The sequence below is a fragment of the Stegodyphus dumicola genome, chromosome 4 (assembly GCF_044657685.1).
Source record: "Stegodyphus dumicola isolate Sdum_Otavi_A_Nest chromosome 4, ASM4465768v1".
In the NCBI taxonomy this organism is placed as follows: Eukaryota; Metazoa; Arthropoda; class Arachnida; order Araneae; family Eresidae; genus Stegodyphus; species Stegodyphus dumicola.
In genome coordinates, this window is record NC_140771.1 from 131,269,195 (window position 1) to 131,294,503 (window position 25,309).

General features: G+C 30.5%; 1 protein-coding gene across 4 annotated transcripts in view; it reads left to right on the top strand.

Moving 5' to 3' along the window:
• LOC118204935 (DNA-dependent protein kinase catalytic subunit-like) overlaps positions 1-25,309 on the top strand; it is a 601,004-nt gene that overhangs the window by 495,549 nt on the left and 80,146 nt on the right. For 3 of the 4 annotated variants that reach the window (XM_085815459.1, XM_085815458.1, XM_085815461.1), the window contains 5 exons: positions 11,307-11,479; positions 11,597-11,719; positions 12,806-12,891; positions 20,262-20,349; positions 22,711-22,869. In XM_085815459.1, the coding sequence (XP_085671585.1) occupies positions 11,307-11,479; positions 11,597-11,719; positions 12,806-12,891; positions 20,262-20,349; positions 22,711-22,869 (629 nt within the window). Of the gene's footprint in view, positions 1-11,306; positions 11,480-11,596; positions 11,720-12,805; positions 12,892-20,261; positions 20,350-22,710; positions 22,870-25,309 lie in introns of those variants that run through there. The other variant, XM_085815460.1, reaches the window with a different exon arrangement.

The window sequence follows — 25,309 nt, forward strand, 5'->3', positions numbered from 1 at the left end:
TTGAAAAAAATTTTAAAATATGGCAGTTGTTCATAAATAATTAATATCACATAAAAATACATAATATAAAAGGACAAAATAAATCAATTATACTTTAATTCGATTCTAAATTTAAGTTTGGTTTTCATTTGAATATTTCTTACACATCATTACTGCATATTCCAAACAAAAATATTCAGCACATCTTAAGCAGGAATATTGGGTCAATCTACTTTTCTTATTTGTTTGCCATGTAGAGCACCTTTTGCATTTATTTTGGTTATTGGGAACCTTTGCTTTTTTTCCTTCTTCAGCAGTTGATCTGTAGGTTTGAAGTTTCATTTGCAAATCCTTCGATAAATTAGGTTTAGTCATGCGTCTAACAACTTCTTCATTGACTAATTCTTTCACCGGTATTTTCAAATACTATCTTCTGTTCTGAACAGTATTCTGGTTTCCCCAAAATACAACTAGTCCGTTTATAGCTGAAATATTTAGCATCGAATAAAATACTATCATCGGCCATCTCCTTGTATTGCGAGCACAATTATAAATTCCACACATCTTATCCAGAGCATCAACACCACATTTTGTAGCATTATAAAATGTGATTATATCTGGCTTTTTTTCATCTCCAGTGTCTGTATCTATAGCATCATCAAAGTGCATATTTGATACAAGCAAAACATTTTTGCCTTTTTTCGATACATATATAACTAAAGTGCAGTTTTTAGAAAAACCAAATAAGCTTGAATGTACTTCTTTTCCTTTAGATTTTGCAAAACAGGGAGGTATTTCTTTTTTATTCTTTTTTATTGTCCCAACGTAAGAAAGTTTTTTATCTTTTAGGGCTTTTACAACATCAATAGAGGCAAACCAATTATCTGCGGTGATATTGCGACCGCTGTTGAAAATTGGTTCAGATAATCGCAGAACAACATCTAGTGGGGAATTACTGACACTAAAATGGGCCTGTTTTCCAGCATATATTTCTAAATTCAAGGTATAAAGCATTTTAGCATCAACTCCTGCAAAAATTTATTTGGTTTTGATGGAATGTACTGGCAAAAAGGGTATCTTCCTCTAAAACTTTCTAATTTCTCATCTATCGTAGCATTTTGTCCCACGCAATAATTACGCTTACATTTTTCCACAAATTTCTCAAAAATTTCTCTAATAGGTGCTAATTTATCTGTTTTCCTTCTCTCGTTTCTCGTCTCTTTATCATCAAATCTACAGCATCTTAGAAGAAATTTAAATCGCTTCAGACTCATTACCCTTTTAAACATCTCAATACCCATTCCATCAGTAAGACCACAGTTCTTCCAAAATTTGTCGATTACTTTGCAAAACACCAACTAATAAAAGTAAACCTATAAATGCTTTTATTTCAATGATATCTGTTAGTCTTGCATCTCTTTATTTACTAAATAGATCAGAAATTGTAGAAATGTATTTGTTAGTGTATTTCACAATTATTTCTAGTATTTCATCAGAAAAAAACAGTTCCAAGAGTTGTATATAGTTTTTATACCTTTCGCATTTTCGATTACTCCAGGTAATTTTGTGATAATATTCCTTGATCTAACTTTGACATTTTTTCTTCTGGGCGATTTCGCCCATTTAGTGCTTTTGTCTTTTCCTATATAAAAATCACCATTGTTAGCATCATCAGCAAGTTCTAAGTCATTATAATCACTTTCAATACTTTCAGATCCACTTCAAATTTTTCTAAAATGTCCACTTCTTCATCATCACTTTCATCAAATTCTTCAGCATTTAATTCCTCATTTCCATCACTAAACAGAATATTATGGACTAGTTCAAGGTCTTTTTGCTTATTCAAATCTAAAAAGCGTTTAGCACTCATCATGTGAAAAATAAATCAAAACTCTATAAGAAATCTCGATACTTCCATAAAAACTTCAGGAGACAAATGTTATCGGGCGCGTGTATCTGACAGATACAAATTTTCAAATAAGCTTAAAAACAGGAAATACTCCTACACCGAACTGGTCGTTACTGCATTTCAAAGGAGGAGGTGGCCAGATGGACAGATACTGATAAGGTCAAGGTCGTGAGAACAAGTTTAAGGGATTTTGACACCTCTGTATCTGTCAGATAAAAAAAACAGAGATTTTGACACGCCTGTATCTGTCAGATCAATGCGCCTGATGGAGTGTTAAATAACAGAGCTACTTTTTAATCAAAGAATGACTGCATGTCATTTAACAACTCTCAAAGCCAATGAGCCATGCGCTAATGTGATAGAGGAAAGCAGCAAGTAGAAAATGAGCACTGGCGTTTGGGGGGCTTGCTGATGTGTGGATGCTGGGACATTTCGGCGATTCTGCTGTGAAAGAGTTAAACTTGTTCTTTACAGTCATGTGGCCTCTTTAATTTTTTTCATTTTCTAATATTTATAAGAGGTAAAATACATAGGAAGATTCAAAAATCTGTAAATTTTATACTTCAGTTCATTTTATTATTTTTAACATATAATAACATAATTAACCCTTTGCGGCACACTATACGTTAACATCGGAATTTCAACAAAAAAAGTTGTACGCAGTCTATTTAGTCTTAAAGGAGTAAACAAGTAAAATTTTGTAAAAATTGCACTTACCGTTTTAATTCTGTGGGTGTTCCATGAGGTGGAACACTGCACCGCCACAGCTTTCAAAAGTGCGAATAAGCGAGCATTGCAGTGAAGCACGAAAATGAGTAGAAGCGTTTGTATAAGAATGAAAAAACTCTGTATTATGGCTATATACATGGTTTCCTGGATATACACAATATTCTTGAATATATATGGATAAATGAGATAAATATCTATATACACAAGTCCTATATACAAAAATATTTACAAATTTTCCTATTTCTTAGCTTCGTGAAATTGTTCAAAGCAAGTCGCACCTCTTTGATGGAAGCACAAACCAATTACGATTAAAATAATTAACTACGATTAATATTAACAATAAAGAAAAATAAGCCCATAATATATAAATACACGAAAAATATCTACACAATTATTGAAAATAAACGGGAATGACACTAAAATGCGACAGCAAAAAATTCGCACAGTTCTAAATAAAGATGAGTCAAGCTACTAATAAAATTCCTGCTCAAAAACTATTCCCAAAAAATTCTAGATGCCAATATTAAGGCTTTCATAACACAAAACACACCTCACCCCTTAATACTGCTTTGTTTGAATTCATCCCCTCCCAAAATAACAGAAACAGAAAACGTATACAACAGATGTTCTCTCCTAAACACAGATGTTCTGATTTGTAACAGCATGAGATCGCTAAAAGCACAGTGTTTCCGCTAATGGAACACCCGGGTTTATTCAATGATTCTGCGTATGGTTTTTGTATGAAAGATTAAAAAAAATAATAGAACAAATAATTTGAAGTACAGCCAGCAAAATTATGTCTAATTTTTTTTCCAAATAAAATTTTTTATATCTTTAAAAAAATAGAGAAAATTACTTGGAAAAAAGTGGATTTTAATAACACATAATAAATGAAAATTCTGTGTCTCCTTGTGATATGCTGCTATCTACTGTTTAAAAAGAAAAGTTCAAAGTATATTATAAAGGCATTTTTATCTATTTACGGTTGAATTTAAAGGTTTCAGAAGCAATTCAATTTGGGTGTTCCATGTAGTGGAACTCTGAGCCGCAAAGGGTTAATGTAGAAATGCAGCAAATTGTGTGTTTCATTGAATATTATTGTGTGCATTTTCTGTACAGTTATGTTAACTAGTTAACTCTTCATCCAAGAAAGAACACAAAATTGTTAAATAAACAGATATCATATGAAGAAGCAAGTCGAAAAATAAGAAACGTATCTTTTCACATTTTTTATTGAAACTTAACAACACGTGCAAAACATTACAACGGCATCCATAGCTTGCACGCAGAGAGAGAGGAACTTGGTGTTGCCAATATGGTAAATATAAATGTACCAAACTAACATGCCTCCTTACCTTTATATTTACTAATTACAAATAAACATAAGATATAAGCAACCTTTTCATCTTTACCATTTACAATTAAGCATAGATATAAACAATAACATTTAACACTTAACACAAATTATTTTAAAAAAAGGTTTCTTTCATTAACTTAAATGTTAAAATCAAAGTTAAACACAGTTTACATAAGGACACTACCAAAATCTATTTCATTTCAAGCAAAAATATTTAAATAAACATCACTTAAAAAACAGTATACAAAATTTATTTCAATTTCAAACCTTCTCTGAATTTCATAAATTTAATCTTTCCTAAAGACTTGGTAAAGATATCTGCAATATTTGATTCTGAATCAATCTTTACAATTTCATTTACTCCATTTTGAACATTTTCGTGAACATAATGATATTGAACTTCTATGTGTTTTGAATTTTTAGTGTAGTTTCCATAATTAGCAATGGCTAAAGCTCCTGAATTATCTTCATAAAATTTAATGGGGTGAGTTATATCAGCAAAATCCTCATTCACAACATTTTTTAAGAAATTAATTTCTGTCACAGCCTCGAATAGAGCAATATATTCGGCAAAAGTGGAAGATTTTGTGTACAACTTTGCTTTTTGGATTTCCAGTAAATTGGATTACCAAATAATTCAATAACAAACCCAGTAGTTGACATTCTGTCAACAATATCACCTGCCCAATCAGCATCAACATAACAATTCATAATATCAGTTTTAAGATTTTTACTATAGGTTAATTTTAGATGTTTTGTTAAGTACAAATACTTTAAAACTCTCAAAGCATATTTGAAATGTGTTTCATCATAACAATTTTGAAATCTACTTAAATAATTTATGCTGAAAGATATGTCTGGTCTAGTACCATGACTAATATACAAGAGTGCTCCTATTAGATTTCTATATTTGACATTTTGATTTCAATTAGATTGGCTTAGTTTAAGATTAATCTTCATAGGTGTATCATAAAGCTTTGAATTTTCAATACCATACAGTTTAGCTAAAGATTCAATATAATTTTCCTGACTCAGTGTTAAGGTATTACTTTTCTCATTATCATATTCAATATCAATTCCAATGTAGCTTTTTACTTTATTTAAATCCTTCATTTTAAATTTATTATGTAGTTGTTGCTTAATATCATTAATTACCTGAGTATCTTTGCAACATATCAACAAATAAAAGAATATATACAAATACATCATTTTCAGATTTTACATAAAGACAATAATCATATTTACTTCTACGAAATCCTAGACTCTCAATATACTCGTTAAAACACTCATACCAAGCACGAGGGCTTTCTTTCGACCCATATAGTGCTTTCTTTAATTTACACTTTAATACACTCTATTCTAATTATCATTATAGCCTTGTGGTTGTTTAACATAAACCTCAGACACAACATAACCATTTAAAAAGGCAGTCTCAACATCCATTTGATGAATATTTAAATTATACTGACAAGAATATGAAAGTAACAATTTTAAGGTTTGCATCTTAACAACAGGGGAGTAAGTATCCTCAATACTATCTTTTTGCTGGAAACCTTGAACCACTAATCTAGCTTTAAAAACATTACCTGGTTTTCTTTTGAATATCCACTTTATATCTAGAATTGCTTTATCCTCTGGTTTAGTCACTAGTGTCCAAGTGTTATTTTTAACAAGACTGTTCATTTCACTGTCCATTGCCTCTTTCCAATATCCAGCCTCACTGCATGTAGTCGCCTCCTCAAAGTTACCTGGAACTGTAGCATCACAAAAATTTGCACTAACACAGTAGTACTCGAATTCTTCATGAAATCGAACTGGTGGTTTGATTTGCCTCCTTGGTCACATTCCACTTTTTGTTTCATCTTCATTTATCACACTGTCCTTGGAGTTATCATTACTCGATTCATATGACACTTCTTGAGGTTCATTCTTCTTATTTGTATCATCATTCTCATCTTCATCATCACAACCTACACACATTATATCTTCTTCAATAATGTCAACAAGCCTGGCAACTATTATTCTGTTATTCATCAAAACTCTATATCCAACTTCTGTATATCCAAGTAAAATTCCAAATTCAGTCTTTTTATCCCACTTTCTCTTTTCTTCTGGTATTCTTACATACACTCTACTTCCGTATAATTTCAATTCATTAGCATATGGTTTCCTATTGAAAAATATTTCATATGGTGTCTTCTGAACAACAGTATTTGTTAATATCTTGTTTTTCAAATAAGCAGCAGCTTTAATTACTTCAGGCCAGTAACGTCTGTCAACTTTTGCTGTGGCTAAAAGACATCTTGCCATATCCATTATAGTTCTGTTGTAACGCTCAGCAGTACCATTTAATTCATGTACATATGGTGGGCATGACTTTATCTTGAAACCTTTTTCTCTTGCAAATTTGTATATCTTGCTATTAATATATTCACTACCATTATCACATCTTAGTTCTTTGATAGTCTTCGCTGTTAAATTTTGAATTTCATTTACATATTCATTTAAGCAGTCAGAGACTTGATCCTTAGATTTGATACAATAAATTTTTGCCAACTTGCTATAGTCATCAATAAAACTCACAAAGTATTTCTCACCATTACATCCACTTGTTCTGTGAGGTCCATTTACATCTGTATGTATAATCTCCAGAATATCTTCTGCTTTTCTTCTATTATTCTTGAATGGTAAATTGTGCATTTTATTTTCAATGCATATGGCACGCTTCATATATTCGGTTTCTATTTCTTTAGGGATTCCTTCTAATAGCTGATCTTTGCACCTAATATCCAGATATTTAAAATTTACATGTCCAAATGAACAGTGCAATTTTTCTGAACGTTAACTTACTGTTGGTCAAATCTGCAAATATTTTACTATTTTTAACATAACTCTTTACTTCTTCTTTCTTTGCTATTGCTACTAATGAACCATTGACATCATATATTTTAGAGAACTTTTCTTTTGTAACTATTTTATGATTATTTGTAACTATTTTGCACTGGAACTTGTCATGTTACTTTCGATAACAGTGGTGTGAAAACTATTGCCTTGATGACTGTTTATTCTCTGGTTAGAGTATGCTCCACGTTCACAATGTCTACTAAAAGCACGACTACGTCCTCGATTGTTTGAAGAACTTTGACCACGATAATTTGTGGAGCCATTACCACAATAGTTCCTTTGATGGACATGCCAACAATTCTTTTTAATGTGACCAGGTTTTCCACAATTATAACATACATTCCCTTGTGGACCCGATTTGCTTGTTTCAATTTTGAAAGCATTTGATTTTTCTGCTGGTGCGCAATCTTCATAATCATTTTTCTCTTCAAGTAATTTTGATTTGATTTTGCTCTTTAGGTAATCGACTGTTCTGTCCTTCTCTGGTAATACATCTATTAAGTCACCAATGTGACTGCAATTTGAAGATAATGCTCTTAGCATATAGTTCAATTTTTCTTGTTCCGTCACGGTGGCGCTAGCATGTTTCAGTTCGTTCACATACTTCTAAAAATCATCGAAAAATATATTTACATCAGGATAATTTTTCAGTTTCATACATTCGAAGTTATTTCGACAAAGAATTTGTAGATATGTTGAAGTTTTTAAATACATTGCATCAAATTTTGTAATTATATCAAATGCAGTCTCACACTCGTGAATATATTCCAATTGCTTGTTTGTTTTGGCACCGTAAATGTAATTTGTAGCTTGGATATCCTTTTCTTCCCATTTTTCCACGTCATCGATTTCACTGACTTTTCACTGAACCACATCTTTACACTTTTTAAATTGAAGAAATTTCATCATACGCACTTTCCAATTAAAATAGTCCGAACCATCAAATAGCAGTATGCCGATATCACTGCTTCTTGTACATGCCATTTTTACGCTAGTACCAGTAACTTTTAAAACAAATTATAACTACTAAATTCTTCATTCATATTCACAAACCACGAGAACTGCTACCATGTTAAATAAACCAATATCGTATGAAGAAGCAAGTCGAAAAATAAGAAACGTATCTTTTCACATTTTTTATTGAAACTTAACAACACGTGCAAAACATTACAACGGCATCCATAGCTCGCACGCAGAGAGAGAGGAACTTGGTGTTGTCAATATGGTAAATATAAATGTCATATGGTCATATGGTCAATATGGTAAACTAACAAAAATATTTCATAATAAATGCTGAATGAGACAGCAATCGTTATGTATAGAATATTGCGAATGATACTGAATGATCTCTATATACATGTGACTTCAGGTAGCCTTATAGTAAAAAATCAGACTATTTGAGGACTGAAGATCTGGATGACATTCATATTGAAAGTGGCATACTGTTGTTCCATTTTGGCCATCCTATTGTTCCATTGACCGAAGCTGAGAATGTGATAGAAATGAGAATGTGTATCAATGAATATCAAAAATCCAGTGTTTACTTTTTTCCCAAGTTAAGAATCATGGTGTTTCTAAAAGAATCAGCATAATGAAGTTTCCTTAATAGAGTGGTTTTTAAAAAACTTATACAATTTCGCACATTTATATACTTATATCACTGAAATATAATTGTTTTAATTGTCTATTATTAGATTATAATGGACTTAATTTTTTTTCTCTTTGAACTGTTTTTGGTAAAAAGTGTGGATAATTCAAAAATTCTTATATGTCAAAGTTTTTTAAAAAAAAAAACTATTTTTATTGTATAACTAATTATTTACTTGTCTTTGATCCATGGGGAAATTTGCGCAGAAGGATGATTAATTTCATTTTGGCATTTTGCGTTGATTGACAAGTGTTGTTTCACTTTTCAAATTGTTGCCACCAAATATTATCAGCCAGTATTATATTTAAAAAATTAAATAATGAAGAATCTGCATAAATGTATGTTTGTTTCTTGTACTGTGATAAAACAACAGCACTTACGCCATAAAATTTTTAATAATGTAATTCTCTGAATATTTGCATGTGGAAGCCCTAATTTGGAATTTGTTTTATTATCGATTTCATATTTTGTAAAACTTGATTAAACTAATTTTTGATTAACAATCTCAAGAATTTTGAATCAAGCAATAACAACGTTGGGGGGGGGGGAATTATGTCCAGCCTGCGAGTCTGTGTATTGCAAATTCTAAAGTTATGCTCATTTCTAAATTGTTTTGCGATACTGCTCTTGAATTGAATTTTGTGGTTTAAGTTTAATATTTAATATTAATTGAACATGATATTTAATAAGTAACACAAAAAATGTTAAAAACAAACCCTTTGAACGTAATTAAAATGTAAAATATTTAGTTTTTTTTTTTTTTTTGTGTGTGTGTGTGTGTGTGTGTGTGTGTGTTTGTTTGTTTGTTTTATTAATTCTGTAGTCTTGTTATTGAAAATTAAAGCACAGTTGACTGTTAAACTCTGCAGGGTTTGCAGGCACCAATATCCTGTGCAGTTCTTAATTTACTTTTAAGTTTAAACCTTCCAGAATTTTAACTTTTAATACACTCTTAATTAAACAGTTGAATATCATGTATTTTCTGCGTTATGTGTATTATATTCTTTATTTTTAATGCAAAATGCGCAGTCACAGGAGAGAAAATATTTTCCAAAAGAAATTCATGCTAAAGCAAAAAATACATGTGGCACACTGAGAATTCCTGATATTGTAAATTTTAATCTGCTTAAGGTTAATTTTTTTAATAAGTACCTACATCAATTTTATTCTTTTATCCTAGAAAGTACTGTAATTGTTTTACATAAGACTGAGAATAAAATTGAAAAGTAGAAATATAGTATAAATGGATTACAAATGTTTAGGCACTGTAAAATGATTGCTTCATTACTTTTAGCAGAATAACTGTTATTATACAGTTGCTTCATGGTATCTTAGTAAATGGATGTCATTGAATTATTAGTGAATATATGTTATTAAATTTTTGATATATGGTTAATTTACAATATAATATTATAAATACAGTTGCATTACTTTATCAAATGATGCAAGTTTTTCTTGAAATAGCATTTCATTTTATATGGTTCTTGAGCTATTATTTAACATTTTCAATATTGTACTTAATGCAATGAAACCTGACTGAGAACAGTGAAAGATCCTGCATTATTGCAGTGCCCAATTTACTGAATTGACAAATTTTTCACACAGATATAATCAGCTCCATATAGCATTTGTAGTAAATATTGGGAACTCTTTAAGTTTACTATGATGCCAACTGCAAGTAGTAGTTGTGCAGTTATTTAAATAAGACAGACAGTATTTAAACAATTTAATGTACTGCTTCTTTATACATTGAAAACTGCTTCTTTATACAGTGAAAAGTCTGAGATTCAAAATGACTGGAACTTCATTAATTCCAGATTTTTTAGATTTCTGGAATTTAGATCAGCAGTCTAAATCTAATAAGATGACATGTAAACATTGCAATTTGTATCTTCACTTATTATTTATGTCAAATAGAAGAATGCTAATCCTTAACAGCATCAGTGCCAGAATGTAGATGGAACTGTGGAATTGCCACACTGTAGCTGGAAGAATTCAAAAGTGACAAAAAGTAGGGAATTGCAAGATTTTTTTCTGTATTGGAAAATTATCTGATTGCTAGTATGGTTTGTCAAGGAATAGTCATTTTTTATGAACTAAATATTATAATTAAATATTGTTATAACAATTAGTCAGAAAGAAATCACATTTGCCAATTCACGGGAGAATAATTTCTGTGACAGTAAAAAAAAAAAAAAAAAAAAAAATTAAAATTAAAAAATCTGTTTGAGGTCTCTCCTACCTTTAATGATTGTTCACTTATGAAGAATTTCATTCTTTTAAAATATATAAACTTTCATTGTTTATTATATATATAAACTTTCATTGTTTATTAATGTATATCAATTAATGCTGTAACCCATATTTGATTTCTCTTTCAATGCCTTATATTTCAAAATAGGAATTACTCTGCTAGGTGGTATAAATATTATACTCTCAATACATTCAAGCTTTTCTTTTTTGATTCTTGTGTTCACACTTTATGTGAAAAATATGTGTTAAAGAATATGTTTTATATTGCATTACTTTTGATGAAAAGTAAAATAAAGGATAAAGGAGTTAGCAAAACTTTTCATTCATTTTCTTTCTTTGATTGGAAAAGGACATTTTTCTGCATTAATTTGCAGAGAAGTTTCATTTTTCTGCTACTTTTCTTTCAATTTCTGTGCTTTATTTGCTTATTTTAACTATGGAATCAATGTTTTAAACTTCTAAATGTCTCCAATTATATTTTTGGCATATGTGTACAAATTCAAATTTTTAAATGTCATATATTTCAGATCAAAACTTAGATGCTAAGAGCATTCCATCTTTTGGTGATTTTCCTCTTGTATTGACTGAGTCATTGTTAAGAGCTCTAGAATATGGATATCAAGAAGCACTCCAACTTTTTCCTCGTCTCCTACAAATTATTGAATCTCATCCATTGTGCCTTCAGTCATTTCAGAAACAAGTATAATGCTTCTGAATTCTGTATCGTACATTTTAAATTTAATGTTTTTTCTTCACATTTCTGTAGAATCGCAAGTTTTTGGTCTGAAAGTATCTTATTTTAAGTATTTATGTTTAGGTTTCCAAAATGCCATGCTGGTTATTTATAGGCTGGATTAATCAAATGCTTGCTTTACTTGACAAACCTGAAGCAAAAGCTGTACAAGGAATTATAGAAAATATTACTTTAACATATCCTGATGTAAGTACTGATAACTAAAGTTTTGAGGTGTCAATTTTGTGTATTTTCAAGATATAACATGCATATGTTTAATTTCGATCATTGTTTAGATTTTAAAATTGCTTTTTGCATTTATTATTTTAAGATGCCTTATTTATTTGATTACTAATACTTGCCAATGTAAAAGATTCCATAAAAATGGAGTGAATTGCCAAGAATTATAAACTTAATCTCTTAGATTTATTTTCTGTATGCCAGTATCTGAATCCAATTAGAATTTATTTGCATTTTAAACCCAAGTATTCATTGCTATTTTCTTTCAAATACCCATGGATTATTTTTAAGAGATTGATTGAAACTTTTTTTGTATCTTAAATGTAAAATGACCCTCTCCTGAAGGAAACATCTTGTATTGGGGCTTATCTCACTTGTCTGACTTAATGAGCATAAGACCATGAATTTTATTGTGGTGAGCAGTACAAGATCACAACTGTGATGGCATGGATCTTGAACGCCATACATAAGATAGTTCAATTCTGCCAAGCTCCATCTCAGTTTTGAAGAAGAATCTCAGAAAGATGCATCTGAGGATCTCTCAATCTTTTTTTGCACCACCTGCACCACCAGGATGACAGAGAGGAGATGTACTAAATTGGAGCTATTTGAATCTATAGGAATTTTTATTCTATTAAAATGATAATTTTGTTTTTAATCCTTCTGTTGAATTGCTCTCACACCTTTCTTAATAGCTTGTTAAAGAATCAAGTATAAACAATGCAAAGAACTGTTATTACTTATTACCCTAGCACCAGCTGATTGTATAAAATTTCTGTCTTGTAATCTGTGAATTCCTTTTCCTCATGCATTTTTAATATATATCCAAAATTGCTAAAAATACCTGTTTTAGATTAATTTATAAAAGCTAAAAAATCACAGTCAGCGGTTGCATCATTGTGCAGTTACATCAGTATTTGTATGCAATTATTTTTATATGTGTTTTTATATGTTTTGCTTATCACAGTTACCTTAAACTTAATTTTTTTAGTGAATTAAATGTGCATATTATATAAATATATAATTACACTTTTATTGTTTTTTTAATTTTAGGCTATTATATATTCCTTTCATCTAAGTTCTACTAATTATAAATTTAATAATCCTGATGGCCAGTTGAATAAAGCTTTTGTTGAGAGGTATATGTTTTCACTTTGTGTGTTGAAGTGTTTGACAAAAATACTAATAAAATAATCTTTCTAATTGCTCACACTGCTTTTTCTGATATATATATATATATATTTGTAATGTTAGTAAGTATTCTTTTAATTTTATTAATTTACTGCTCATGAATTTACAGACTGTAATTATTATGTACAGTAGTTTAAAAATTGAGTGTTGATACAGCATTCATATTCTATTAACATGTATGATTTTTATGTGGAAAAAAAGTATTATTTTAAAAGTATATGATTCATAGAATTTTTTAAATTCTGTGCACCTAAATTTACCTCCTGCAGAAGCTTCAATTATTCATGCAGAAGGGCTTCGTTTTTGAGAGGGGAGAAATTATAACATCAGATTTCTTATATCGCTGAATAATTTTTGTTAATTTTTTCCCATTAATTGTGTATAAAAATTGCCAAAATCATTGAGCAGATGATTATCTAAGATATACAAAAACGTAATTGGAACAACTGAGTGTGAGAGTACCATATGGAATATCTCCCACATTTCTGCTGACAGATTCAGTGGACATTTGGTTTTACTTTAAAAAACGGTTACGTATTCTAATAGAATAGAAGCTTATAATAACTAATTAAGAAAGTATATGCTGGAGTTCTGAATATGTTATTTTTCAATAATCTTTCATTCCATATAAACATATCAATTTATTTTAAAGAGAAAATTGCTTGTTCTTGAATTAACTCACTGAACGGCACAGGATTTTAGATCCGTCATGAAAACCAGTATTTAAACAGCATTTATTAATTGATTTTGTATAATTACTTATTTTAGTGTGTATTTTCATAAACTTACAATCATTAATATGATATTTATGTTATTAAAGAAAGTAAGAAAGAAAAATATCTTAAATTATAAGCTAATATATGCGAAGTAGCAAAACTTCTGATGAACCAGATAAAGCCGGTCATAATGCTCAGTGGTTTAATTGAAGGGATTAAGTTGCCTGCTGAAGATGTTAGATCAGTTTGTTTTGCTTCTTACATAAATAATATAAAAATCAATTTGAGTTTATAAAATAATGATAAAACTGCAGTAACATAATGACAAAAAGAGGCTTTAATGCTGTATTTAAGTCTTCTAAATTATAAAATTTCTCGCAAATTTAGTCTAGAAGAAGAGCAAATATTTAGTCTTATTTATAAATTGTGGCTAAAGAAAGTTTAGGATACTTAAGATTTTTGATTGCATTTTTGTATTTTAAGAATGAATCTGCAGAACTGAGGGAGCTGAATTATAAGCCAGGGATTTCAGATAAGAATATCATGTAGTTATTCTTCAATAATCCAACGTAAATATTCAAGGATTTCAAAAAATGTAAAAAATTAAGTACCTAAATAAAAAATAATTTAACCCTATGACTGCCGTGGAAAACGTACAAGATTCATTTTAAAGTGCCACGGTTTTTCACACAGGCGCACATAGTTATGTGATGTATTAGGGGGAATATAAGTGCAAGTTTTACTTTCTAAAAACTGCTTACTTTCATGAAGTAAAGAATAAAAGAAAAAAAGAATGCACAAAATTTAATGTTTAGAATAAAAGTATAATAAAAAGATGTAAGTATAAGAAAAATGATGTTTTTATAATAAAAAAGAATCCCTAAAATGGAGTTTCGATCAATTTATTTTTAGACCAGTAACGTGTAATATCAGTTTTCAGTGTTATACCTTGTGAAATCAGTATGCCTAAAAAAACATATATTTCTTCTGAAAGGGTTGGAATGCCACGATTTTGTTCTTGATTTTTCCTTAGCAAGGTGTTGGTTCATATACTCGTCTACAAGATGGTTAGTTTCAGTAACAATATGAAGCACGAACAGTTCATCAAAAAATAATTCAAAAAAGATAAATGGGTTTGATATCTGTTATATCTTTCTTTATTCCTGGAACCTACTACAAAAAGTAAACAAAAACGGAGGACACGGAACAAAAAAAAAAAAAAAATACGTTTTACTCAAACAACACCAGCAAATACCACGCAGTCATTACTTTCACCACTTTAGACACATCCTTCTCTCCAGTTTCTCCCCACACTTTTCTGAAATAGTATCATCCTTCGCATATTTTGTCAAAGTCATTGTGGTATTGCATTCCAAAGCTTTGCAAATAATTTTATGGGTAGCAGCACAAAGCAAATGATAGTATTTTGGAAGGACATATGTATACGTCTGGGGCAATTAACGCATCAGCTGAGCAAGGTGTATATGGCAGTTAAGGGGTTAAAGTAGGTATTAAAATGTCCAAAAGAAATTAAAACAATACAAAATCAGAATAAAAATATTTGAAATTATTTTTATATAATCATCAAGATATAATCTGCTCTGGCATAAATTTAAACTAATTATGCAAAATAATACAACATAAAATTAGAAACCAAAGTCGAAAATTAAACACATTACTACCAGACCTAGAAATTATTGAAAATTTATAATTTAGAAATCCAAGTTCAACTAGATAATAAATTCCATCTTATTTTCAATATCAGATGTCAAAAATGCTTTAATTAGAAGCCTATTATTCAGACTTACGTATTACTATGTACTTACAGTGCAATATTTAACTAAAATCAGTAATTAAACATCTTGAAATGTTGTATGCCAATCCTTGCACATATATCCTCAAAGATTTGACTAGCACACTGCTTTCTGTTATCTGATATTACTTTAAGTGAATCTCCATATTTTAATATGCATTTATTTAAAAAAAAAGAATCTGCAACAATTTTCATGGAAGCTCTTTTGAATGGAATTATTTCTCCCCACTTTGAAAAATGATCAGCAATCACAAGCAAATATCTGTTTTTATTTTTTCACTACATAAGTAGGAGCCCTATAAGTCAATTCCTATTATTTCATTAGGAAATGTAGCTTTTGTATTATTTATAGGTTTTCGACTGGGCTTTAAGTAATATCATTAGCTAAACGACAAATGTTACAAGACATGATGCATTGCATTGCAAATTTCAGTAGCTCTGGAAAATAAACAGCTTCCTTTAATCTCTGTACTCTTTTTCTTATTCTGAGATGGCCTGATATTGGTGCCTCATCTGCAATAAACAGTTTTAATTCCTTATGGTTAGGAAGAATTTGAGAAGGTACCAAGCATATTTCACTTCTTTCCCAACATTATGTAGTTTAATTCTTGATACTTAATCCAGTACAAAATTTTTTTCCTCTGGGAGTGTGTTTAATTGTTAAATTGTATTTTTGCAATTCAATAACCCATCTTAAGAGTCTGGGTGACAAATTCTTCCCAGAATACAAGTGTTCAGTGTCCACACAGTCCTTATCCTCATAACTGCCCTTTCCCAAAATAAATTTGAAATTTTGTACCTCCAACAGGATTTTTGAATGCTCTCTCTCTGTGTGTAGGAATATAATTTCTTTGAGACCGACTGTTTTGTTAAAATACGCAACTGGTTGTCTGTCTTGCTGAAGCACAACTCCTATTGCGAAATATGATGCATCTGCAGCAATTTCTAATTTACCATCTTTTTCTGGAAATTTCAGCTCTGGAGTTTAGATTAATGCCATTTTTTGTTTTTCAAATATTGTGATTCTTTCTGTTGACCAAATGAATCTGCCTTTTTCTTTTTTAAAATTTTATAAGGGCTCTGCTATTGTGAGTAAAATCTTTGATGAAAATCTTACGACAGGAGCACAAGCCCAAAACTGATGCTAATTTGTGTGCCATATTAAGTAGTTGATAATTCTTTATCACTACAGTTTTAGAAATTTCCATTTTGATTCCCTTCTGAGATATCTTGTAGCCCAGATATAGGAGTTCTTTGACTGTGAATTTACATTCACCTTTAGACGTGCTTCTTTTTGAAGTGAAAAAATATTGGTTGTATCATTTATGACTGCATAATATCATCTACATAAATAAAAGGTGATTTTCTAAGGGCAGGTTATCAAATTACATCTGCATCTTGTTAAAATGTGGTGGGTGTACCACATAGGGCAAACAGCATTCTAAAGAAGGTGTTAATCCCCGATTTCATCATAAATGCAGTTTTGGGTACATCCTCTGATTTTGCATATATCTGAAAATATGCAGAAGTGAGGTCTACATCACCATGTATTTTGTAAACTTAATTTTCCTTATTATTACCTCAATTATCGATAAGGCATTTAAGTGGATATTTTGTATGCTATGTAGTTTTCTTATTCAGAAGCAAAATGATATGCTTCAAAGTCAGTGGGTTGGAGATTATCTTTCTTTTGGTATAGTATGACAGGGTTGGTCTAGGGACTACTTATAGGGATTATAATTTTGCTTTCGAGCATTTCTGTAATATGATTTTCTTAAAATTTTTTCCTTGATCTTATCATAGCAGAATGGTTTTGCTCTGCAAGGGGGTTGATTTCCTGTTTCTGTTGAGTAACTGACCACCTGCGTCAACTATAGGTTATCATCAAATAAATCTGAAAAATTTCTTACCAATAGCTCCAACTTAGTTTTCTGTTCCGACTTTAAATACTTCAGGTCCATTAGTGGCTGCTGAACTTCTTTCCTCACCAATTTATTCATCTGCAACTGCATCACATTTTCCTAAAAGTTAATTTTTCCACTATCAAATTAAAAAAAAATCTCTCCCTAGTGTTACATTAGCTTGACTCCCCCCCCCCCCGCTTTATAGTGTTTATTTTTTACCTGCAAATTCAAAGATATTTTACTAACATATTCACAATGTTTGCTTTGGCCTCTATTACTTTCATTCCTAAGTCAAATAATCTGTACCATCTAAAATTTTCCTGCCAAAAATCTACTTTGCCCCCTGATGTCCAATAATGCATCCGATGCTCTGCTATTTAACATGATTTTAATCATTAAGAGGGATAAATTTTTAATTAACACTGTATTAAATTGAACGTGAGAGGGATTTTCTTCTTTCTGAGATGACTATACCCTTTGTATTGCAGCAGTCTTCCTAGTTTTAAGGTTTCTTATCTCCCCCATTTTCTTCTTTTATGATTTATTTTGGTGTATCTATTAGTGGATAAAAATTATGCTCTGGAGGTACCTACTGCTGCCAAACTTTGGCCTTCTGCTACAGATCTGTGAAAATTTCCTCTAACCTGTGAAAATGTTCACTTCTCATATCCTGATGTTTGTGTGTTGATTGACACTTGCCTATTTTCAAATTTTACTGCTAATTCAAATAATTGTTCTAGCATAATTAGGTTTGTTAACAAAAAAAAAAAAAAAAAAATTCTGAATTAGAGCCAACAACCTGGGCAATGTTATTTGAATAACTTTTGCAGCAGTGTTTTTTTTTTTCCCCTCATTCAATAAATTTACCACCTGCACTTTTTGCAAAATGTAATCCATCAACTCCTCTGTCTTCTTCTGATATTTGCCGCAAAGTTCTTTTAATTTTGCCCTATCTTTCATCTTAGAGAATGCTTTCAAAAGTTTGATTTTAAATACTTCAAACTAAAATGAAATTCATCAACTCCTCTGTCTTCTTCTGATATTTACCACAAAGTTCTTTTAATTTTGCCCAATCTTTCATCTTAGAGAATGCTTTCAAATGTTTGATTTTAAATACTTCAAACTTATAATTCTCATTGCCTGGTTCACCTAATAAAAATTTACCAATGTCTTTATATGATCTATGTTGCCTGTCCTCAAAGTGCAGCAGTTACTAGGGTGACCTTCTGAAACTCCATAACAGGGTATATTGAATTTTTTTTTTTTCTAATTGTTTCAAGAAGGTCATAACCAAACTTCTATGATTGAAAGTGATTGGTTGGTTTCATTGTTGTGCACATAGTTTTTATGATGAAACCAAAGCCTTCCTTGTTGTGGAGAAACTTGAAACTTGCGGGGGGGGGCAGCAGACAAAAAGCAGTGTTGTCTTGTAACCTGGTTTGTAATCAATTCAGGTGCCACTATAAGGTTGTACTTGAGCTGCATACATGCACTTTAGCCCTAATACACAAGTAGTCACTTATCACTATGTCTGAAGTAGTACAACAAAGACTTGTCAAATTTTAAATGACCCTTTTTATTAAACTTATTTTTTTTTGACAAATCAGGCACAACCCATGCTACAGATAAACCACTACTTGTAATGATGTCAAGTCGGTAGAATTCTAATAATGCTATGGGAATGCTAATAAGCTTAACTAAGATCCAAAAGCTCTCAGCTTAATACACTAAAAACTGATTTGCATGCTGGTGAGGAATACAGAAAGAAGTGCATAATTTTATGTTAATAACACATGTTTAAATAGCATTCAAAAGACAGTAATCCTTTGCCTGCAGCTGATGACATCTTAGGAAAATTAGCAGGGAACAAAGGTTTTCAATCCTGGAGTTTAAGAGTAGTTACTGAGAAGTGTAAATAAAGTTTCAAAAATCGTGATAAAATAGTCAAAATATGTTTCAAAGTTTGCATAAGAATAGTGAAAAGCCTGTGATGTAGCTGAAGCAGTATTCTGGAAATTGTCGAAAGTGTTTGTAGTGCTATAAGGGTTATTTTTCTCAAAGCATCCAAAAGTCCTTTTGTATGTTTACATTATAAAGTAACTTCAGCTTTTGCTTGGTCTTTGTACTGTGAGCAATTTGGAGTATCAGCAATATTATTTTTGCATGTTGAAGAGATGAACTTATCTCTTTTTGCATGTTAACTTATCTTTTTTTTTTTTTTTTTTTTTTTTTTTTCCCCAGCCCAAACTTGTAGGTTTTTAAAATTCAGAATAAGTGAACAAATATGTGGAATTGAATAAAGTTTAAAAAAAAACTCATTAGTCTGTTATTTCTGGGATAAAAAATAAAAACTTTCAATTTTTAGAGGTCACAATTATTGTTTGTACTAATCCTGCCCTCAGTTTAAATTTGGTGAAAACTTCCAGAATTTTTCTGCATAGTCATCTTGCAAGTGATGCAGATTCCACTCCATTCCTTCTAAGCGCCTTTTGACTAAGCTCTCCAACTTTCATGTAAAGCACTCGAGAATGTCTTTTGTGGTCAGAAATTTTCTGAATTTGTTTTACCTACAATATAAATTTAAAAAATTGATTACTCTTTGAGTCTGAACATGTTTTGAATCAATTTCTGATGACTTCAAAGTACAACATAAAGTGCATTTGGGCTTCATGAAAAGTAGGAAAAGAATAATTGTTAGAATTTTTAATTTGAAGAGTTTATTTAATCATTTTTAATATATAATAGTAAGACATTCCTCTTCTTGTAAATTTTTTCAGTACATAGTTTTTTTATTACCTTCTTTTAAATGCTTAATAGTTGAACATTTAGAAGAGGTAATGAAAGCACTAATTAACTGTTTCACATAAAATATTTTCCAATTTTAGAATAAAACAGATTTTGGGAAAACAAACTTTAATTGGTGATTTTGTTGCTGCTTTGGAGCATCTTAGTGTACCTCATGTATTCTTTAAGGCAAGTATTTTCAACTTATAGTAAAAATTAATAACATTTTTATATGTTTTTTAAATAAAAATCTATGTTAAGTTTATTTTTAGTTTTTAAAGGAAATATTAATTTAAAAACAAGCAAAATAATAATACAGCACAAAGTGTGAAATCCGGATGTCCCATATCCGGAATAATCTAAAATCCGGACCTCAAAACCACCAACGTTTTTCTCGTAGGCTTTATGCATGCGCATTTGATTCCTCCTCCTCTGCACATAATAAAACATCTAGAGAGTCCCGATTCTTAATTTTACTTTGACACTAAATAAAAGAACTTGTTATTGAAGAAACAATAATTTTAGCATAAATTAGTACAATCAGTAATTTGGCATCATTGCTGTGTATCTGCTTGGCAGACACCTCAAACTGAAACATTTGACATTGATACATCCTTGATCTGATGCTGGTGAATCATTATTTATTATAATTTCCTTTCATCACCTCATGCTTATTGAAACATGACAACTTGAGAAAGGACTCATGTAGCGATTAACATAAATAAACAATATTTTTATGTTAGTAATTGAATAATAAAGGAGTGTGGTAACCTTTTATGTTGACATTACGCTAGGCGATGAGTACATAAAGATTTAAGTTAAATGCGCTAAAAGATGTTCACAAAAAATTTACCAAAATTTTTTTTCCATGTGCTAAAAGTAGATTTTGTTGATGATACTCATAGACCCAAAGATTACATTTAGGGCTATTTGAATTAAGAATAACTGATTTGTTATTCACGTAAACCCAGAACCAGCGCCAGGGATCGTATGACCACACTGAGTCGCAGAATTTAGGACCCACAGAGGCTGCATCAAGTGGTAAGATATGTAGCGCCGCCCTCAATAAGGCTTAAGTATATGTGGGAATGTATTTCTTCAGAACTCTGATAAACCTTAAGCATGTGCAAGAAATAGACATAAATATAATAAATAACTATTACAATTCAGGCCTAACTGTCTCAGTGTGCGATAGAAGATAACGGAACAATTTGTCATTAGTCGCCAAGCTCATGATGCATAGCCAAATATGTATAGTGAAGGATAGCTAAATTTGATGAAGATAGCCGGTAATTTTAAAGGTTTTCGGACATCGTAAAACAAATGTGAAATTTTCCGATTAACGGATTTTTGTAAGGAAATGGGGAGAAGCGGTAATAAATAAAGACGATATAAAAGAAGTTTTTCATTGTGATGACAATGCATCTTAATCATCAATCAATTAATGAATGGCGAAATCTGTAGTATGGTACTAGATAAAAAAAATATCGCTACCGATAGTGAAGAAAGTGACAGAGAAGTTACTGAAAACAAGAAAATTTTGATTGACAAGTTAGTCCGAATTCTCAAAACAGCAGTTATAGGACTTCAACGATGTAACTGAGCAAGAGATTATGTCTATCTACAGAATTAAAGAGAAAGTACAAAAAACGAAGCAAATTAAACAACTTACATTGAAAGAAATGTTTAATAAGGTAAACAAATAAATATTAAGGTTTTTTTTTTTTTTTTTTTGTAAGTTTTGATACTCTTTAGATCATAAATACTTCATTATTTCATAAATCACAATTTCATATTTTTAATTTTATAATTTCACACGCCATCTTACTAGATTTAAACTGCTGATCTAATATCCGAAAAAAATCCCAAATCCAGAGTTGCCAAAGTCCCGGCGAGTCCGGATTCAGACTTTGTACTGTAATAATAAATCTTGGACTGTTATACAATTTAAATAAAGCAACATTACTAGTATGCATTGATAAAGGTCTCTCTTTGAGATTTTTTTAAAAAAGAGAAAAAACTCCTCCTCTTTTTTTTTTCCCCCTTTTTTTTAAAATTTTTTTTTCATTTATTTATTTTTAAAGAAATTATTAGTATTAGAAGGGCAATTTTAGAACTTAGTCATCCTCCCAGTGAAAGGTGGACTAATATATTGAAAGAGATGTATTTCCTACTGAACATCTGTTTCTCTCCCATCAACTGTAGTCAGAATTATTAGGTATTAATGAATGTGTTGCTTTCATTGCTTTTGTTTTCAACTTTTCATTAATCAACTTTTTCCATCTCTCATGTAAATTCTAATAATTTTCTCCATTTTATACATTTATAATGTTATATTTTGAGTTCTTTAATTAATAGATAATGACAGATATTGTTTTACCAGTATAAATCGTATAATATTTCTTACAGATTACTTCTATAACTGTTCCTAATAGATTAATTACATAATTTTCAATAAATTTCCTAAAGTTATGTAAGCAGCATTTAAATGTATTTGCTCTTTAAATAACAACTTATGCATTATTATGTTTATTTTTTTTTTAAATCTAGGAATATATTAGCGAAATTGGATATTTAATGCAACGTAAAGCACTAAGCAATGAAATAAAATGTGCATTTGCTAAAATGTATAAGGATTTATTCAGTGAGGAGGTGATACTAGGAAATCAAAGGATTTCTCTTGGACCGTTACAAAAAAAATTTGCAGAGGTAAAGTGAAAAATTGGTTTGTATGTGTATTCAGTAATTTTTAATAGTGATGTACTCTTTCTAGTATCCATATGTGTTTAATATTTTTCATTATATTTTCAATCTATACCTATTTGCGTATATTTATAAAAATCTGTATTTTAAGTTATTATAATTAATTTATATCCTCAGTTTTTTAAGGGGAGGAGAGAGGTGAGTTTTATTTAGTATGGATTTTGCTTAAAGTACTAGATTTTAGAGTTTATATTGTTTGACAGAGACTATTTATTTACAGTTTTGAGAATAGTTGAAATACTTATCAGACAATGACTTTTATGTAAAGATCTATAAGTAACTAATGGTAATTCTGTCACAAGTGCCGTATTTGACGACATATAAGACTCACTTTTTTTCCTAAATTTGGTCTCAAAAAAGTTACCTGCATCTTATACGTGAAGGACACAGGTTAACTTTCAATACTGATTGCTATTTTTAGCCCAGATAAAGGTCTAGACACACATAACTTTTTCTACATCTGCCAAAATTATTTTGAGCATGCGTGAAATATCTGTCGCCCAAAAGCACCAAAGTTCAAAGCTGATGTCGAAGTTCGAACAGGTTCGACGGTCACATTGCGTCTATGAAGCCTTTCCTTCTTTACATAGACTTTCTTTGACTCAGCCGACACACGTGTTGGTATCAGTGCTACTCTGTATAAACATGTCGGTATCGGTGCTTAAAACTATTTGTTTTAAAAAAATACCCTGGAAAATATGTATACAGGAAACAGGAAATTAAGCTATACAATTCAGTATAAACTAGGAGTGTTAAACTATGCCAAAGTGCATGGAAACAGAGCAGCAGCAAAGCATTTCAGTCCACCACCTACCAAAAAAATGATACTTACTTGGCGTACTTGTAAAAAGATCTTGGGAGGACGTATAAAGGCTGAAGTAATTGTTAAGTCCTTTAAGAAGTGCGGAATCAGTAATGCTCTTGATGGAACAGAAGACAATGCATTATTCGAAGAAGGTGATACTAGCGATGACGGAAACGGTACTGATGACGATATTCTCATTTTCGATGATGATGATAGTGAAAAGGATTGTTATGGTTTTGAAAGTGATTAAAGTCTAATTTTGTGATAGGCAATGTTTTCCTTGAATCTCTGGTTTTTGTTGTTTCTGCTTTATTTCGATTGTTTGCTGTTCATTCATTTATTCTTTATTGAAATTTACATATCATGTTCAAAATAGCTTGCCATTTGTTTATTTTCCTTAATAAAAATATGTTTGGTAATTGCATTCAATGATTGTTTATTTGGCTTTTACGAAACGTGAGAACTAAAAGAAACCACATTTTAAGTTATTGTGGTACTGTGCTGTCGCGCGGACTATTCAAACTTTTTCTCCTTGTGTGTGGCCTTCTAAATAAGGGTGCGTCTTATATGCCGTCAAATACGGTAAATGTGTAAACAGTTCAGTCGTAATAGAATTTCAAAGTGTAATTTGCAGGTATGGTGATTTGAAGAAGTGTTTTGCTAAAAAAACAAAGTCATGGAAAAAAAACAGAAGCAAACAAATCTTTTAGAAGAGTTGCTTTTGATTATCAAAATTCTATGTTTAATTTTTTCCCCTGATTCAGTTTATGTGTTTCCATTGATTATGTTGATTCACTGATAATGTATGACTGACATTTTTGAAAATATAGTATCAGCCATATTTTTCCCAAACCAGTTTAACATTCCAGTTTGAAAAAGCTTCCTTGTAAGACAAAATTCACCGAAAATTGCTTTTTCCTTTTCTTGAAAATTAAGTTTTTTCCTTAATGGCAAATTAATTTTATATAATTAATGATTTCACAGTGTGAATAATGAACTTATGAGTATATTTAATAGCTCCCAAGCTTTAGTAGTAGATCTCTTTATTAGACTGAAACTTTTTCTAAATTAAAAAAAAAAAAAAAAAAAAAAAGTGGGTGTCAATTCCCTCTAATTGTTTGGTATGGCATTAATTAATCTATTCTGAAAAAAATTCATCCTGTGATAGTAACAGAGAACTACTGAGAGTGCCTGAATTGATTTAAAGTGCATGAGCAAAGCTGGCATGAAAAATACATTAAGAAAAAATATCTCTAAAAATTCTAATTTGATCCTTTCTTGGAGATTCCAAAAATAAAAACATGTGATGCTTTATAGATAAAACTTATTCAATAAAGCCACCTTTACCGTCAGTCACAGCCTTCAGACAACCTCAGCATTGAGAATAGATGCATTTTATAGTTTCAGGAGACAAATCTTGAAATGCCTCGAAGATTTTTAATCCTCAGCTAATCTTTATTGTTACAGTCTTATTAGTGATCCTCTCAGTTACACTCTACATATTGCTCAGGATGACTGTCGATAGATAAATTTGGAGACTGCATGTCAGAAGTGACATTTCAAAAAAGTTATCTTCAAACC